The following is a 17,523-nucleotide window of genomic DNA, read 5'->3' on the forward strand; positions in this document are numbered from 1 at the left end:
TCATCTCATGACAAGGCCTTTATGATCTTTCATCTGGACTACTGCAATACTTTCCTAGCTATTTTTCTTGCTGGCAATCCTTCCTCCATCCTACAGCCATATTTATTTTTCTAAGTTCACTCTGCTCATGTCACTCTCGAGCCTAAAAGGTCTTTCATTTCCCACTGCCTACACAGCTGTCCAGGTTCTTTAGAACTGCCCTTTTATTTCCAGCCTCATTATTCTCCAAATAGATTATCTAATTTCATCTCTCTCTGCTTTTGTTTATGCTGACCTCTGTTCATGGAGCATTCTTCCTCCTCTTTTTGGCTTGGCAAACTGTTACTTATACCTAAATGGTCATTTTAAGCATCTCATTCTCTTCCCCAGCTTTTCCTGAACCTGTACAGTCAAAATTAATTGCTTGGTCATCTTGCCTTATAGCCCCTTTTTCTAGCACTTTGTTCCTTGCAGTATTATTTGGTCATGTATCTAGATACTAAATGATGTTACTTTTTTTTTTAAGTCAGGAGTGAAGTTTATTTTTTTGTTTGTTTATTATTTTTATTTTTTTATTGTTTAGCGAGAGAGATGGAAACATTGATGAGAGAGAACATCGACTGGCCACCTCCTGCATGCCCCCGCCTCCCATTGGGAATTTGGCCCACAACCTGGGCATGTCCCCTGACCAGGAATCGAACCAGTGACCTCTTGGTGCATGGGTTGACGCTCAACCACCGAGCCACATCAGCTGGGAATAAGTCAGGAGTGAAGTTTAAAAAAAATTTTTTTAAGTTAGTAGTACAGTAACATGTTTCAGAATTCTAAAGACACAAAAGAATAATCCTTTCACATGATTTAGTGTTGAAAAAGTGTAAAATCATAGACAGTGGAAAGTCTTCCTCCCATTCAGCTTCTGGCCATCCATCTTCTATTCCCAGGGCTATCAGTGTCACCAGTTTCCTGAGTATACTTCCAAGGATATTTTAGGCTGTAATGTTTATTGATCTGAATTAAATTGAATTGCAGAATGGTTACCATTGGCTGTATAAGTGTACCTGATTTCTTTTAGATCACCAGCACTCTCCTAAGATTGGATCTCCCGGAAATCACAAATCTTCAAGTGCCTTATCAACAGTCTTACAAAGTATTCCATCAGGGAGGAAACAGAAAAAAATCCCAGCTGCTCTCAAAGAAGTAAGTGTTTCCATTAAACTTGCAACCTGATAGAGGCTGAATTATTCATACTCATATAATAGATTATTTTTCATTCATAAGGGAAGATGTCATTTCCCACAACTATTAAGACATGCATTTTAATACTGATGATGAGGTGTGGCTGATGCCTCATTATCTTGCTTCGTCTCCCATATGACCTGAGTCATTTAGAAAATGGCTGTCAAAAGGTTTGCAGAACATTTTACAGCAATGATAAAAAGTAAAGATAATTTGGACATGTGCATTTTTTTTTCTCACCCGAGGACATTTTTTCATTTTTTGTTCAGTAGAGCAGGAGGGAGGGAGGGAGGGAGAGAGAGAGAGAGAGAGAGAGAGAGAGAGAGAGAGAGAGAGAGAGAAACATCAATGTGAAAGGTACACATCGAGTGGCTGCCACCCGCACGACCCAACCAGGGCCGGGGACAAACTGCAACCGAGGTACATGCCCTTAGCGGGAACCAAACCCTGGTCTCTCTGGACCGCAGGCCAACACTCTAACTGCTGAGTCAAAATGGCTAAGGCAGACATGTGCATTTTTTAAATTACTTTGAAGAGACCCCTTACCAGAGGGAAGAAGTCTGTAGAATATCTGTAGGCATTGGTTGGTTATATACAACTGATGTCACTAATAGTAGGTTGTCTTTCCTTTAAGCTTAAAAGAAATATTTAAAAAGTGGTAATAGTCTACACAGTCAGACCTGCCATTGGCATAATGCACAGGCATTATGGGTGTCCTGTTCCAGTTCCTCAAATTCAAGTGTTCAGTCAGCCAATTGTCAAGATCAAAAGCACTGCCTTTCTGGCCACTTGCATTTTGTTTAGTTTATTAATTATTTCCACCTGTGCTAGTTTTGTGGCCAATAGAGTTTTAAGTTTTATTCCATTGCTTGGTTGCTATGTGAAAACAACACGTTTATTATCTCGGAGGTCCAGGCATAGCTTAGCCGGGATCTCTGCAGGGCTACAATCATAGTGTAGGCCATGGTTGAATTCTCCTCTGGAGACTCACCAGGGAAGAGTTTACTTCCATCCTCACCCAGGTTGTTTGCAGAATTCATTTCCTTGTAGTTATAAGACTGAGGGCCCTGGCTTCTTATTTGCTTTTACTAGGAGGTTGCCTTCAGCTCCTTGCTACATGGGCCTCCCAAAAGGCTGCTTACTTTTTCAAAGCCAGAATGGGAGATAGTACCTAGAGCTGTCTACTGGCAAGGCAGAGTCTAATACAATGTAACAATCAGGGCAGTGACATCCCATCACCTTCACCATATACTGTTGGATATGACAAGTCACAGGTCCTGCCCACATTCAAGGAGAGGAGAGTACAACAGTGTGACTTTCAGAGGCAGAGGTCACGGGAGCCACTTAAGAGTCTGTTCACCCAACCACTAATAAGGCAGTTCGTAAACTTAGCTACTGTTCCTGTGTTAGAAAAAGCAGAGAGAGAGGTTTCAACTGCCAAATTATAATCACTGAAAGCTTACTATTTTTTGCCTAGAGATTCAGACATTTTTAGCCTTTTATGAAATAAAGTAAACTTCTTTCAAACCAAAATTTGGGTGGGGAGTAGAAGCTGATCCTTAAAATCATCATTAATAGTAGAATTCTCTATTTACTTTTCTGTTGTTACATTTATTTAGTTATTTCAGGGACAAAGGTAAAGTTTTAAGCAATTTCCCCTAATTACCAGAATAAGAAAAGCAGTAAACCACATACAGTCCCCAAAATGCAGCTTTTAAAAAGCCCTTTTCACCTTTGGAATTATTTTTCTCCTGGCAACCTAGAAAACACAGGGGAACTCACAAGGAAACACAGACATGCAAACCAGGTAGAATTCTAGAACTGCTTCTAAAAGGAAGGGTTTTTATGCTTATGATAATGGCAAATATTCCACTTGTACAGTAGCAGACTTTTCAAATAAACAGTTTAATTCTGAAACATTATTATTACGGTTATTACTTTTAGACCAGTAAGCAAAAGCAATTACAAAATTTAAAAGTTTTTGTTTAAACACTACTAAACTGTATATGGGATTTGCTTATCTAGGTATCAGCAAACACAGAAGATTCTTCTATGAGTGGCTATTTGTACAGATCAAAGGGCCATAAAAAACCTTGGAAGCATTTTTGGTTTGTCATAAAAAATAAAGTGCTATATACGTATGCCGCAAGTGAGGTAAGATCTGAAATCTAAAAATGCGTAATTTGGGGTCTTATTTTATAAAGTCAACTGGAAATAGTTGCAATATTTGCTTAATCTATTTGTTTTGTGTATGTTTTTGTTGTTTTGCTTTGCTTTTAGAGGGGGAGATGTTGCCATTAGTTTTTTTTGTTTGTTTGTTTGTTTGTTTTATTCCTCACCCGAGGATATTTTTTTCTATTTATCTTCAGATAAAGTGTGAGGGAGAGAGAGAGAAACATCAGTGTGAGAGGGACACATTGACTGGTTGCCTCCCGCGCAAACCCTACCAGGGCCGGGGATGAACCGCAACTGAGGTACGTGCCCTTGGCCGAAATCGAACCCATGACTCATTGGTCTGAGGGCCCATGCTCTACTGCTGAGCCAAACTGGCCAGGGAGCCATTAGTTTTTTTAATTCTTACCCAAGGAGATATATATATATATAAATAAAATTATTATTATTGATTTGAGAGAGAAAAACATCAATGTGAGAGATAAACATGAATCAGTTGCCTCTGGTACATGCCCCGACCAGGGATTGAACTCGCAGCCTTTACATATACAGTATAATGTTCCAACCAACTGAGCAACCCAGCCAAGGCATGTTGCCATTAATTATAATGTGAAGAGTGTTTAGTTTCTGTTTTGTCTAAAGAGCTCTTATTCAAAAGTATTAGGAATTTTCCATAGTATTAAAATGTAAGTTTGTTTGGTGTGACTGTCCACTGAAGGCAGAGGTTTTTATCCTTCCTGCCAAGCTCTTTTGGATGACATCCTCTTGACTGTCCCCAGATTGTATTGATCAGGTATCAGTGTAGATAATCTAGATTTCCTTTGGGTTATAAATAGTTTCTGACTGTTTGCTCTAATACTACCCTTTTCTCCTCTCTGATCACCATGTGTTCCAACATCTATGAAAACCACTGCTCTATGGTCCAAGCTTTTCCTTAGTAGGACTGGAGTATATCACTTGCCTTTCTGAACTTTGTTTTTTGCATCCATAAAATGAAACTAATATGATTATCTACTTCCTGTGGTTGTAGGGAAATATATGAAATTCAGTGGATGGGAACACATTGAAAATTGTCTAGCAGTTTGGCTCCTACAGTAGGTGGGGAGGCAGGGAGTGGCTCAGCAAATATTGTTGAATAAATGAAAACTGAATAAGTTGCTTGAATTATCATTGTGTATTCATGTGTATATGAAATGAGAGCTATATACATCAGGAGTTCAAAGAACTGAATTTTGTACCAATTTTAAAACCCATCACCCTCTATCTTTTAAAATTAGGATGTGGCAGCTTTGGAGAGTCAACCTTTATTAGGATTCACTGTCACTCAAGTCAAAGATGAGAATTCAGAGTCTAGAGTATTTCAGTTACTGCACAAAAACATGGTATTTTATGTATTCAAAGCAGATGATGCTCACTCAGCTCAGAAGTAAGTAATTTAGACATTTTTTTTATACATGGAAGTTTGAGTTGTTATTTTAAATGACTGATTGTAAGTTAACCAACTTTGGGGACAACTAAGAATTTAAATCAGGATCCAAATTAGAAAGATTTAAGATATTATTCAAACTCTTTAGAATTGTTTCTAAAGACAGGCAAGAGTATCTGGCATATTTTCAGGAGACAGAGGGGGAAAGAAAATAGGTAGTTCTGTCCAAAATATTTTGTGTACACATGACCTCTGAGGACGCAGCGTGTGCTGCTGTGCTGAGAGGAAGGGAGCTGAGGTATTTGACCTCTCCTTCAATGAGGGTAAGACTCTTCTCTTGAAACATTCCAGGTTTTGCCAGTCCAATGATTCCATTGTGCCGGGGAACAGCAGGAGTTTAAACAGCTGCTTGCTAACTTCTTTGGGAAAAAGGTCAAACACATTAAGAAGCTCCCATGCTGTTCCCAGTGACTGAGCAGAAAGAAATAGATATTTTATTTTACTGTTTTATTTAACTCAAAACAGATATCATTTTAGATAGTAAAGCCTGAAACAGTCTCTTCAAAAATTACAATAGTTAGACGTCATGATAGAGAAGAATATCTCGGTGAAATCAAGGTCCTTTCTGAACAAAACAGTTCAGTTCACCTCTCTTTTCATTTGATTTTTATTTTGGCCTCATAAAATACACATTTCTGTTTCACTAAGAAGTACTAATGTTTTCTAGATAGACTAAAAAAGTGCATGCAGATAAAAAAGAAAGCTTTAAGTAAGCAAGACTTATCATTTCTTAAGGCAGTAAGAATTAATGTACCAGAATTACATATGTTCCTGAAAATTAATCAGGTACAATGTTATAAATACTCTATAAGACTTTTTTCCCCAGTCTGTGTTAGGATATCCAGCCATGTATAGCTGCTACTACAAATAATTCCTTCTGTGAATTGCAGAATCTTTTAAAATGATATCATTTAGCTATTTTTTTCTGTAAAAATTAGATAAAATAATAATTGCCCTAATATTCTGTTAGATATTATATTTCTCATAGTTTTCACCTGTATTCATCACATAACCGATAAAAATTATTGCTTTTGAATATACATCTTTTGCTTATATCTTTAAATTGGCAAGATAGAAATCACTTCGTGTGTGGTGATGGGGGGTGTGGAGGTGGAGAGGTTATGGGGGGATAAATGGTGATGGAAAAAATAAAATAAAATAACAATTTTTTTAAAAAGCAAATCATTTTTAGACAGAATTGAATGTAGTTAGGTGAAGAGAACCAACTTGTAATTTAGAATTAATATAGGCTAAATTATGAGTTTCTCTTTGAGGGTATCAATATTATATGGGTTGCTTTTTTGCACATTACAGAATAGTAAAATATGTAAACTTCAATGGAAGTTTTTGGCTTTTTTTTTTAAAGGCATTTTTTTTTTTTATGGTATATTAAAATTTAAACTTTTGAAAATTCTGTCCTTGAAATTTGAGCTAAGTCTGTCATGTGCTACTTTTACTGTTTAAACTGATTTCACATGTCCCTAGTAAGTTCAGAAGCAATTACACTACTAGGGAGGTACAAAGACACTACCTACAAGTGTCTTCTGAATAATTGCCACTATATGTATTGTCAGATAAAACTTTGAGACAAAAGGATTTTGGAAAGACTTCTGTGAAACTGAGTCACTTTTCTATTGCAAGCAAACTTTTGATCACCTGGAAGTAGACTCGATCTTAGATTGCCTTTCACTGAAACTTTTAGAACAGAACAGATCTAGACTCTGGATGCCCAAGGGATCTCTGGTTAAGCGAGAAGGAGACAGGGACAGAGCTTGTGACCCTAAAAGCAGAAAGAGGGTTGAAATAAAGGCCTTTAAAGATATATCCACTTTCAAAACCAGTTACATGGGATCATCAGGACTTCATAGAGCTTTTACATGAAATGGGCCTTTCCTCATGCCTCATAGAAATTAAGAGTTGCACTTTTCAGGCCAAATTTTTGGCCAAACTATCAAATAAAGGATACTCCATACTTACAGCATTCGTTTGCTATAGGAAAGATCTTTATAATAATTTTTTTTTTTATCCTCACCCAAGGACACTTTTCATCATCTTCAGATTGAGCAGAAGGGAGAGAGGGAGGAAGAGAGAGAGAAACATCAATGTGAGAGAGATACATTGGTTGCCACCCACGCGACCCCAACCAGGGTGGGCACAGGGACAAACTGCATCCGAGGTACACGCCCTTAGCAGGAACCGAACCTGGGTCTCTCTGTTCCACGGGCCGATGCTCTAACTCCTGAGCCAAACCAGCCAGGCTATAGGAAAGATCTTAAATATATTGTTAAGGTATCTAGATTCATATATTATCTGTATTAACATGACATATTGGATAATTGCATTTTGCAAATCTAATAAATTTCTCTTATTAATAGGTGGATAGAAGCATTTCAGGAAGGCACAATATTGTAGCAGCATTGGTTTCATCTCTTCTGTGATTCCTAAAGGGTGGACTTTCATCAGAATGGAGTAAATGCAGTATAAAAATTTAATACAAATGAACACTGCCAAGATAAATCTAACCGAAATCTTCATCGAATATAAGAAATTATTTTGTTAGGTATAAGGTAATTTTTTAAATGTTTGTTTTTTTCATGTACGTTATTTATTAAAATTTTGATGTTTACTTAAGTCAGAATTATTTCTGAAATTCACACTGAATTCTAAAGTACCTTTTCTTTAGAAACTAAAAAATGTATCTTAATACTGTATGCTGTATTAACTGTTTGCGACATAGTCCACACTGTTTTCTCAATGTGTTTTTACAGTGTTACATTGTAATAACCATTTCACTAGTGCTAAGTCTTTGTAAATAAAAACACACACATCAAGGAGCAAGTTTCATGCAGTGTTTGTAGAAATTATGATTATAAAACTTCTTAAGACAAAAATGCATGTCTTTAAATCAATAAACTAAGATGAATTTTTATCTTTTAATAGAAAAACACATGGCCAACTTCTACCTCAGTAACTGAAATGAAATTCTAGTAAGTTATCTCAAGCATTTCTACTATAATGTACCTCTTTTGGCATGAGATAATGTTACATCATAAAGGAATTATAGCAGAGGAATAGAATCTGAATTTTTATTTAACTGAATATAAGTAGGAAAGAAGATGTTTCATTTGCAGAGGAACACAATTAACTCTATAGTCTTTACATTAATTAAGTCTAATCTTTTTTTTAAAGCTACCAGTTCTACACAAATATAAGTATATTATTTTTTATTAAGGCAAAATATGGCAAGTATTATATTACATAATGTCCCTTGCTATTGTAAATGTTCTGAGCCCAAGTCAATAGTGGTGTTTGTATTTAAAAAGAATATTACATTTCTTTTGTGCTTTAAAAAATGAACTGGAATTACCATATAAAAAAAAAAAAAAGCACAAATTCTAAGCCAGTATTAACTAAAATTGTATACTATTCTTTTTTTAAAAAGTTTTTTACTACCACTTTATGTTATGTCCTCACTGGTAAATTTTTAAAAGCTTGTTATTTCTTTAACCAACTGTCATTACACCTCATTAGAAAAGATTTATATTCATAATTCTGGTGCACTTATTGTTTAACATAGGAACTACTTTGTAAATAAAATTGATTTGCAGAGGAAAAATGAAATTAACACTGATTAAAGCCATTCCTAATGTTCATAACAATATTTATTGACTGAGCTTAATTAAGCTAAATGTAAATTATTCTAAAAGGCAAGGTTATTCATAGGATATTTCATTAAAGGCACAAGACTTTTCCTTTCTTTTACATAGAAGATTTCCTAATTCACTGTGATATTTATGATTGCCAAGAAAATTACAATGCCTTTCTGAAGCCTTTTGAATGTATTTTTTGTTGCAGCACCAAAATCTAGAGTTGGCTGCTATAGTATTTTCCGGCTAGTGCTTGCTGTAGAATTATTTTAAATGCTGTTGCAACCTCACACAATCCTCACATGCTACCTCCCCAGTCTTTCTGCTCCTGTAGGTAAACAAATACTGCTTTGCAGCTCATTAGTTTTCATCAAGGTAGCATAAATAAGGCTTCCATGTTAAAATCCCTGCAGTGTTTTAGTATATCCTTTTTTGGAGACTAAGCTTATACCTTATAAAGTATCTCCTTCTGTTTCCTTGGGTCCAGCACTTTGCAAAACAGTAAGGTATTTGGAGTTCTTTCCCCCTCCTCTTAAGCTCTCAACCTTCTGACTACAAGGTTTGGTTTAAACCTCAGAATCTTAAAAAATAGCAGGCAGGCTATTCTCTTTTAACAGTTGGCTGAATCAAGAACCAGTTATAAATCTAAATAGAAGAAACATTGCACAGACTTTTAGTAATTTTCCTAATTACACAGAAACTCGTGTATGATTGCACTAGCTATTGGCTTAACCCCATGGAGGGTGGTTGTTTTTTTTTCCAGATAGAGTGGGAGGGAGAGAGAGGAAGAGAGAGACAGAGAAACGTCGATGTGAAAGGGACACATCGAGTGGCTGCCTCCCACACGACCCAACCAGGGCTTGAAAAATGTAAAACACAGCCTTTTGAGGAAGCTATCAGATTACAAAACCCCCTCACCATAAGTTGTTTTAAATGTGGAATCGTATTACATTTCCTTTCCCCCTTATCAATCCTCATAACTTACTAAAGCTGATCAATTATTTATTTAAGCTTGCTCATTCAGTGTGAACCAAGAAACCTAATTATATATATTCTGTTGTGAAGCTACTTTGAAAATATCTCATAGCTAATTTTTTAGAGGAAAAAAAATGATATATTGGGTGCATTCTATAAATGAGGAGATAGTATAAATAGTATTTAGATTCTAAGAATACTATATTTATTACACTGATTGATACATGTGCTTCGATCAAACCCTTTTCAAGTATGTCCTTTTATTCATAAGGAGAAGAAAGACGATTAGTTATAAAGTTAAGACAAAAAGGATTCTGAAAGTAACCTAGATAAGAGATGCCAGGTTGAACTAGGGAAAGGCTGGCATTCTTAGTGCATGTCCCCAACCAGTGTTCCTCCTTTATCTGTGGCCGCTGTAAATGCAGAGGGACCACCAGAATCCTAGAAAAATGAGATTGATTATTTTTGGGATCATTCCACATTTCTGGTCTTTACTCCCACCTTTTTTCCCCGGTTCCGTAATGTACCCAGTATACTCCTATATAATCTGTTGCTCAAAATACTTAATTCTTTCTTCAATCAAATGCAGTTGATTTTTTGAGTATGTAGTGGCATTTCTTAAAATGAGATCATCAGAGCAACCTTTAATATAAAGATGTAATGAAACAACTAAGTGAAGAACACAACATTAAAGTGTTTTGTTAGCCAAATGTATATTTTATATATCCAGAAATAGGAAAAGCCAAGTATTAGTAATTTAGTTAAAATGTAAATGTTATCACAGCATATGTTGATATGTCTTGGAGTGTGCTTTCATTGTACTGTTTTTGAAGTTTGAGATACAGTGTAGTCAAATGTAATCACTGGGATTTCCAGAAGTAAATCCTATTTCTCTTATTGTACTGTACACTCCTTGCAGGCAGATGCTATGTCTAATGTATCGATTTCTCACAAAATACCTGTCCTATGCCTTTTCAAAGATAATATTTGTTAAATATTGTTTGAATATTTGTTTCTTCTACAAGTGAGGACAAGATTCTTGTCATCTACATCTCAACTACAGCCCCCAAAATGCCCTCTTTATAACTCAGATCTTAGACCTACACATTCCACCATCCTGCAAGGCCACATTTGCAACTGCCTGTTGGACATCTACACAAGAGTCCTTCTTAAACATTTTAAACTTTACATCACTAAAACTCAATTCACTTTCTTTTCATTCAAATCTCTTTATTTTCTTCTGTAATGGAAAAACATCATTCTAGGCTCCAGAATCTGACTCCAAGTCTCAACAAGGCCCTCTGCAATTGCTCTTGTATCCTTTCCATCTTCATTGCTCTTGTATTGTTGCATAGACCCTGGCTCAAGTCTTTGTTACCTCTTCCCAACAATTGGAATAACTTTTCTTCTAATTCCAGTGTCTTCCGTGCATGGTCCCAGTTTAAACACTGCCAAAACCATCTTCTAAAGCATAGCTCTAGTTTCATGCCTGATTTTCAACTTCCATTGGCTTCCCAGTGGCTTGGCATAGAACACTTTTCATCAAGTATCATATATTCCAGCTAACTACAACCCAACCTTTCTCTGTTCACTGTTTTTTGTTTTCTCATTATCTCCTCCACCCCCATTTCTGTCTATTTATCCAAGACTTCTCTGTGAAGTTGATCCTAGTCCTTCTTTTCCCTATTCCTTCTCCCCTGTGTCATCAGACTAGATCTAGGTTTTTCTTCCGTTATGTTCCCATAGCCCTTAGCTTGTAAACAAACTTTCTTACGGTATTTATCACATTCTGTCCTTGAGAACAGCAACTGTATCTTTTTCATTTGAGATTCCACCTCAGCATCTGGCAGAGTGCCTTGTATGCAGGGGATAGTCAGGAGCCTATGCCACTTTTAAAGTTATTCTCTAAAGGAAAATCTCACCTACAACTTTTCCCCCCTTAAGAGATAATTTCTAGTTTTTTTTTTATTTTTTAAGATAAAGGTGGTAGTAAATTTTTTAAAAACATCAATACGTCAAATTCCCTTTTTTTTTTTTTTTTGCTGGGGGCAGAGTTTTGAAGGGGGCAGGCTTTTTAAAATATATATATATATATATATATTTGTCTTAGCATCTTAAAAACCAATCTTGAAATGTTATTTTTTAAAATGACTTATGAATTTCTAGAAACACTTTTTACTTAAAGTGATAATAGTCTGTATCTTATTGTCAATATAGAGATATAGATCCTTTATAAATCAAATGTTAGCATTGTAAATAATGTTAATATGTATTATATTTATACAAAATAAATTTATCTACTTTTGGTGTGATGATGTCTTTTTAAAGCATAATTTTTATATTATTTTTCTTTTGTTCTCTTTAAACCTTAGTTTTTTCAGAGTCACATTTAAAGATGAATCACACTGTCCTGTTTTCCTGAAGCATAATTAGGGGATGTTGTTCTTCACCCACAAATGATATTCCCCAAATGGCTTCTACTTCCACATTGAAAAAAGTCAACTTATTATAACTTAAATGAATTAATTGGATGATAAGGGGTAACCACAAGCATCTCACTATAAGCACTCATATTATGCACTGAGAATAGAGGAAAGTCTCAGATTGCCTTTGAATGTTTTCTTAGCTTTCAACTTTTTGTTTTTGTTTTTTGTTGTTAATCCTCACCAAGGATATTTTTCCATTGATTTTTAGCTAGAGAGGAAGGGAGAGAGTGAAACATTGATGGGCTGCCTCCTGCAGGCTCCCTATGGGAGATTGGGCCTGAAACCCTGGCATGTGTCCTTGACCAGGAATCAAACCTCCTGGTGCACAGGATAACACCCAACCAGCTGAGCCACAAGAGCCAAACCATAGCAGGTACTCTGCACACAGGACAGCTCTTCCCGCCACATCCTGCTGCCACAGGCGGTCACTGTCGGAATGTGATGTTCCATCAGTACCTCTTCATTTCACAAGTTTTTGTTGACCATCAGGCACTGTCCTATAGGCTTGGGAATACACGGATGAACAAATCAGACAAACACCAGCCTTCTAGAATCTTACATCCTAAGTGATTATATCCTTACACCATTTGGCAATTATAATTATTTACTCTCAAGAGCTGATAAGTAAAACTTTGCCTTACTGTACAGGATTCTACCCGTTTGTGGTATCATTGAAGGGAATTTTAAATACCGTACTGAGATCTACCCAGACTTACGTTAGAGTACAAGAGCCTATAACAGAGTCCAGTTTCCCACAAGTTAGAAGTAGAACTGTCTAAAATTGATGAGATTATTTCATTACTCCAACCTGACACGTTGTTTCAAACCTTGAACTGCTTTTGGGTGTACAAGTCCCCGACCTGGACGCACAGCGATGGTGGGGCAGTCTCCCTCCTCGCCGCTAGGGGGCAGTGGATTTCGAGAGGCTAGGTTCTTTCATCCCTCCACCCAGGGAACGTCACGACCTCTCGCCTGTTCGCCACACGACTCGCGCAAGCGCGGACGGGATCGCGTACCACGGAGCAGAGAGTGAGGTCACGAACTCTGACCCCCCCCCAAATACACAAACTCAGAAAGCTCCCTGCCCCCACTTTTCTTTCCTTCCCCTTTTATCCTTTTCCAAGCTGTCTCCACCCGGTGCCCCCCTGTAGCCGCCGCAGCGGGACCGGCCGGACCACGCCCGGTGCAGGACGTAGCTCGGCGGAGAAGCCGGTAAGAAGTGTCGGGTGTGGGGAAAAGGGGGGCGGGGGGATCCTCTTCTCCCAACTGCCACCCGGCGCACCCCCAGAGTCCCGTAACAGCCTGCCGACTTCAGCCGGTGGGACTGGCCCGCCTGGCAGTTCCGCGGCGGGTGGCTCGGGTTGGGCCGGGAGTGCGGAGAGTGGCCGGAGTGGCGGGGCCGAGCGCGCGGGGCTCCGAGAAAGGCCGCGGCCGGAGCTGGGGCCGGGAGCCCTGGGGTCCGGGGTCCGGAGCCCGGAGCGGCGCCGAGCCGGGGCTCTGGAGGGAGTCCGCGAGCGGCTCGGCGCGCACGGCAGCGTCTCCCGTGGTGCCTCTGACCTTTCAACTACAGGAAAAGCTTCCGTCTGGGCGCCGCTGCCACTTCCCCCGCCTCTGGGAGCCGCGCACCCTGGGGCTGGTGGCCGGTGGGACTCGGACAGGCCGGCCCTCGCCCCGGGTAGCCCGAGCCGAGGCCTGGGTCGCTTTCACTGAGGGCCCCTTACTGGTTCTCCTGCTTACACGGGAGGGACGGAGTAACGCCCTCCGCTTGCACAACAAGTGGGCGCGAGTAGCCGCTGCCTTCGGAGAGAAATCAAATGGAACGACCCAGGTGCTCGCTGCGCTTCGGCATGGCCAAGCTTCCACCAGCCCTTTTGTTAAGACACTCTGCCTTCAGCTTCTGCAGATAGCGTTTTATGAATTGCAGATGTTGCCAGGTTGTCTTCACTAAGTAGGTCAGTCTGTTTAAAAAGAAATAACTGGAAAGGAAAGGCAAAATGAATCGAAAGTAAGGCCTTTAGAATTTTTGTGCCTCTGAAGTTGTAAGTAGGCCTTCGTCTTTGAGGTTTTTGAACAATACTGTGTGGTGCTTTGGTTGGTATATGCTGGTTTTTTTTCTTTTTTAAATTTTTGCTTATATGTGCTGTTGGGAGATTTAAAAGGTATTTCTATTTTTATAAAAATTTTTTAAAAGGATCACATAAAACGTAACGAATGCCATCATTCCTTGCAGGGGTATTTCAGTATTCTTTAGGAAGGATTTTGAGGGCGACACAAATCAAAGTCAGCAAACATTCCCAAAATACTGTGTGCACACACACAGTGTAATTCCTACCCTTGGGGAATAGAAAACACAAAAGGAAAAAAAGCATGGGCTGAAGAATTAACAGTATAAATGTAATTATTGACCGTTTTTTTTCATTATAGGACCTTCTGCAACCGCAAAATATTTTATGAAAGTCATAGACTGACCTTCCAGAAAAATGCACCGTTACATAAAAATTTTGTATGAAATATTAGAAGTTTACAGAAGTCTGGATCCTAGTTACCAACTTAGTATTCACTGTAAATGCTGGACCCACCTAGAAAGATTGGATTAAAAACACATTTGAACTGAATCTTAAAGGTCAGATGGAATTTAAATGAGGAGGAGGAGCTTGGAATGGTTTATTAGGAGAGAGACCCTCTCTTGAGAGTGATAGCAGATAAAATCAGAGGAAGAAGTCAGACTATCAAGGAACTCTCCTTTGTGTCCACAGTGCCGGGCATGTTATAGGGGCTTAGTAAATATTGAAATAAAGACCAGAACGGCTGAAACTTGATTCTCTGACCATTAACGAGACACTGATGGTTCTGAAGCAGGAAACAAAGGATGTGGTTTAGTTCTGTAAGCATCCTGAGATATTGCTGCTTGTCAAAGTTGCTGACAAAAAGATGGTTTTTGCCTTTTGGGGACTTAAAATAGATGTAAAGATGGTTCTTGCCTTCTATGGACTATCATATACACAGATTAATTCTACGTTCAGGAAACTCAATTCTGGCAGTAGCTGGAATTTTACCCAAAAGGTTCTTAACTTGAAGGCCTAGAACTGGCCACAGGAGGTTTTATACACCCCTTGAAATACAGCATATACGTACCATCATTTATAGTGTAAATGAATGTGAACTTGTGTTTTCTGGTGAGGGAAATCTCAACTTCCATCAGATTTTCAGAGATGTTTGATCCACCCCACCAGGGGGAAAAATGAGAAACACTGTTTTATATCTTATTTTCAAAAAATTTTAACTACACAGCACAGGAAGAAGTACGTTTTTTTTGCATCATGACTCAGCGCACACACACAAACAGATTAAAGTGAAATCAAGTCTTTGGCAGACTGACTATTCTTACTCTCACTATACCTGATGCACTAATTTCTATTCTATTTTTCTTTTATTTTAAAAATAAGATACTCAGACTTAAATTAATTTACCCATCCATATGTGGCTCACAACACAAAGTTTGCAAAATCTGCTGTGAATGACAACAGCCTACATTCAGTTGATGGGAGTGGGACTAGAGGGGAAAGAATGCCGGGAGAGCAGAAGTTGGGAAAAGAAAATGATCTGTATCTGATGTAATCAAAGAGCACAGACTTAAAGTTTTGTTTTGTTTTGTTTTTTTTTTATCCTCACCCGAGGACATTTTTCCATTTTTTGTTCAGGTAGAGTAGGAGGGGGAGAGAGGAACAGAGAGAGAGAGAAACATCGACGTGAAGGGACACATCGAGTGGCTGCCACCCGCACGACTGACCAGAGCCGGGGACACACTGCAACCGAGGTACATGCCCTTAGCGGGAACCGAACCCAGGTCTCTCGGGACCGCAGGCCGACGCTCTAACCGCTGAGCCAGACCGGCCAGGGCCAGACTTAAAGTTTTGAATCTGAATGGAAGGATGGCACCACTGATACTATTTTCTGTGGGGAAGGTACATAGAGTTGGGATCACAGTAAATGTTAAAAAAAAAATCAGGGCCAGAAATAAAAAAGAACTGTGTGTCTTCTGTGTGTTTATTAGTGTAGAGTAATAAAGGCAACATCCTCATGCTTTTTGCTTTGTCCCTCAGGCTGATAAAAATACTTATCCTTCAATGCCTACTTCAGATGTCTCTTCTGTAAGGTTTTTTCAGACCCTCTCTCTCCAGTGTGGTGGTGTTCTAAGCTCCTCTTGCTCATGAGCATTTTGTTCATTCGACTAACTTTCAGGGACTACTTTCTAAGAGACTGTTAGCCATTGATAAACATCCTTTCACTAATGTTGAATTTTTACAACAATTTTTTGAAGAAGATTTTATTGAATCCATTTCATTTATGAGGAAACAGCCTCAAGTTAAATGATATGTAGTCATTTGGTAACTAGTAAAAATGAGATTGGAACTTTGATTTGACGAGGTCCAGGACACTCTACTACCAATATAAACCCTCTCCCTCTAATTTCTTTTTCTCTTTATTACTGTCTTCTAGGTTGCTTCGTGGCATTTAATACATGGTAATTTTGAAAAATCATTAAGAGACAAGCTCCATGGGGCAGAGGTCTTTATTGTTTACTGTCAAGTCCTAAAATCTCACAGTGCCTGATATTGTTTCAGTAAATACTTACTGAGTTCAGATATGAATACTAGGCACTGTTAAATACTAGAGGTTCATTGCAAAAAACAATGAGTTAATTGAAAAATTACAGTGCTTATCCTTGGAAGTCTGTTGGAGATAGCCATCTGTGCAAATAAGGGCAGGTGCTTTATTTATTTTTTTTGGTACATGCCCTTAGTGGGAACCGAACCCGGGACTCTCTGGTCCACAGGCCGATGCTCCAACCGCTGAACCAAACCGGCCAGGACAGGGCAGGTACTTTAGGAAATAAATGGGCACAAGATACAGTGGGCCACAGATGCTTGCTTTTCTGATTACAGTAGTTGATATTCAAAAGGCATAAAGAAGAAAATAAGTGGCCTGTAAATCTCCACCTAGGAAAGTCACCATTAACATTTGAGAATGTTTATTTTTAGTCCTTGTGTGTTTTATATAGATAAAATCGATTGTAAATAAAAATTTTATTTCTTGATCTTTGCATTTAGTTTGTCATAATCATTTTTTTCTTCATCATTAAACATTTTTCTGATACATGATTTAATTTTTTTTCTTTATTGATTTTTAGAGAGAGAGGAAGGGGGAGAGAGAAAAAGAGAAACATATATGAGAGAGAACATCGACTGGCCACCTCCTGCATGTCCCTCTTGGTACATGGGTCGATGCTCAACCACTGAGCTGCACTGGCTGGGACTGATACATGATTTTAATGGGAATATTTTTTGCACAAATATTTGCCCTTTGTGTTTGTTAAAATGTCACCTCAATAAGGCCATCTCTGATCTTTTATTAAAAATTGCAACTCTCGCCCTGGCCAGTTTGGCTCAGCGGTTAGAGCATCGGCCTGCGGTCCGGAGAGACCCGGGTTCGGTTCCCGCTAAGGGCACGTACTTCGGTTGTAGTTTGTCCCCGGCCCTGG

The 17,523-nt window shown here is 38.5% G+C and overlaps 2 protein-coding genes across 3 annotated transcripts in view; both read left to right on the top strand.

Annotated features, from left to right (window-relative positions):
* Positions 1–7,440, top strand: part of FGD6 (FYVE, RhoGEF and PH domain containing 6) — a 123,973-nt gene extending 116,533 nt beyond the window's left edge. Inside the window, exons 19-22 of one of the 2 annotated variants that reach the window (XM_036250974.1) lie at positions 1,052–1,176; positions 3,241–3,369; positions 4,665–4,813; positions 7,249–7,440. In XM_036250974.1, coding sequence (XP_036106867.1) covers positions 1,052–1,176; positions 3,241–3,369; positions 4,665–4,813; positions 7,249–7,285 — 440 coding nt within the window. In that variant the 3' untranslated portion in view covers positions 7,286–7,440. Of the gene's footprint in view, positions 1–1,051; positions 1,177–3,240; positions 3,370–4,664; positions 4,814–7,248 lie in introns of those variants that run through there. The other variant, XM_036250975.1, reaches the window with a different exon arrangement.
* A 5,618-nt stretch (positions 7,441–13,058) lies between these two features.
* The window catches only part of NR2C1 (nuclear receptor subfamily 2 group C member 1), a 55,942-nt gene continuing 51,477 nt past the window's right edge, over positions 13,059–17,523 (top strand). The window contains exon 1 of the mRNA XM_036250990.1: positions 13,059–13,193. The gene's annotated coding sequence lies outside the window, so the exon portion shown is untranslated. The remainder of the gene's footprint in view (positions 13,194–17,523) is intronic.

The sequence above is a fragment of the Molossus molossus genome, unplaced genomic scaffold (genome assembly GCF_014108415.1).
Source record: "Molossus molossus isolate mMolMol1 unplaced genomic scaffold, mMolMol1.p scaffold_m16_p_10, whole genome shotgun sequence".
NCBI lineage: Eukaryota > Metazoa > Chordata > Mammalia > Chiroptera > Molossidae > Molossus > Molossus molossus.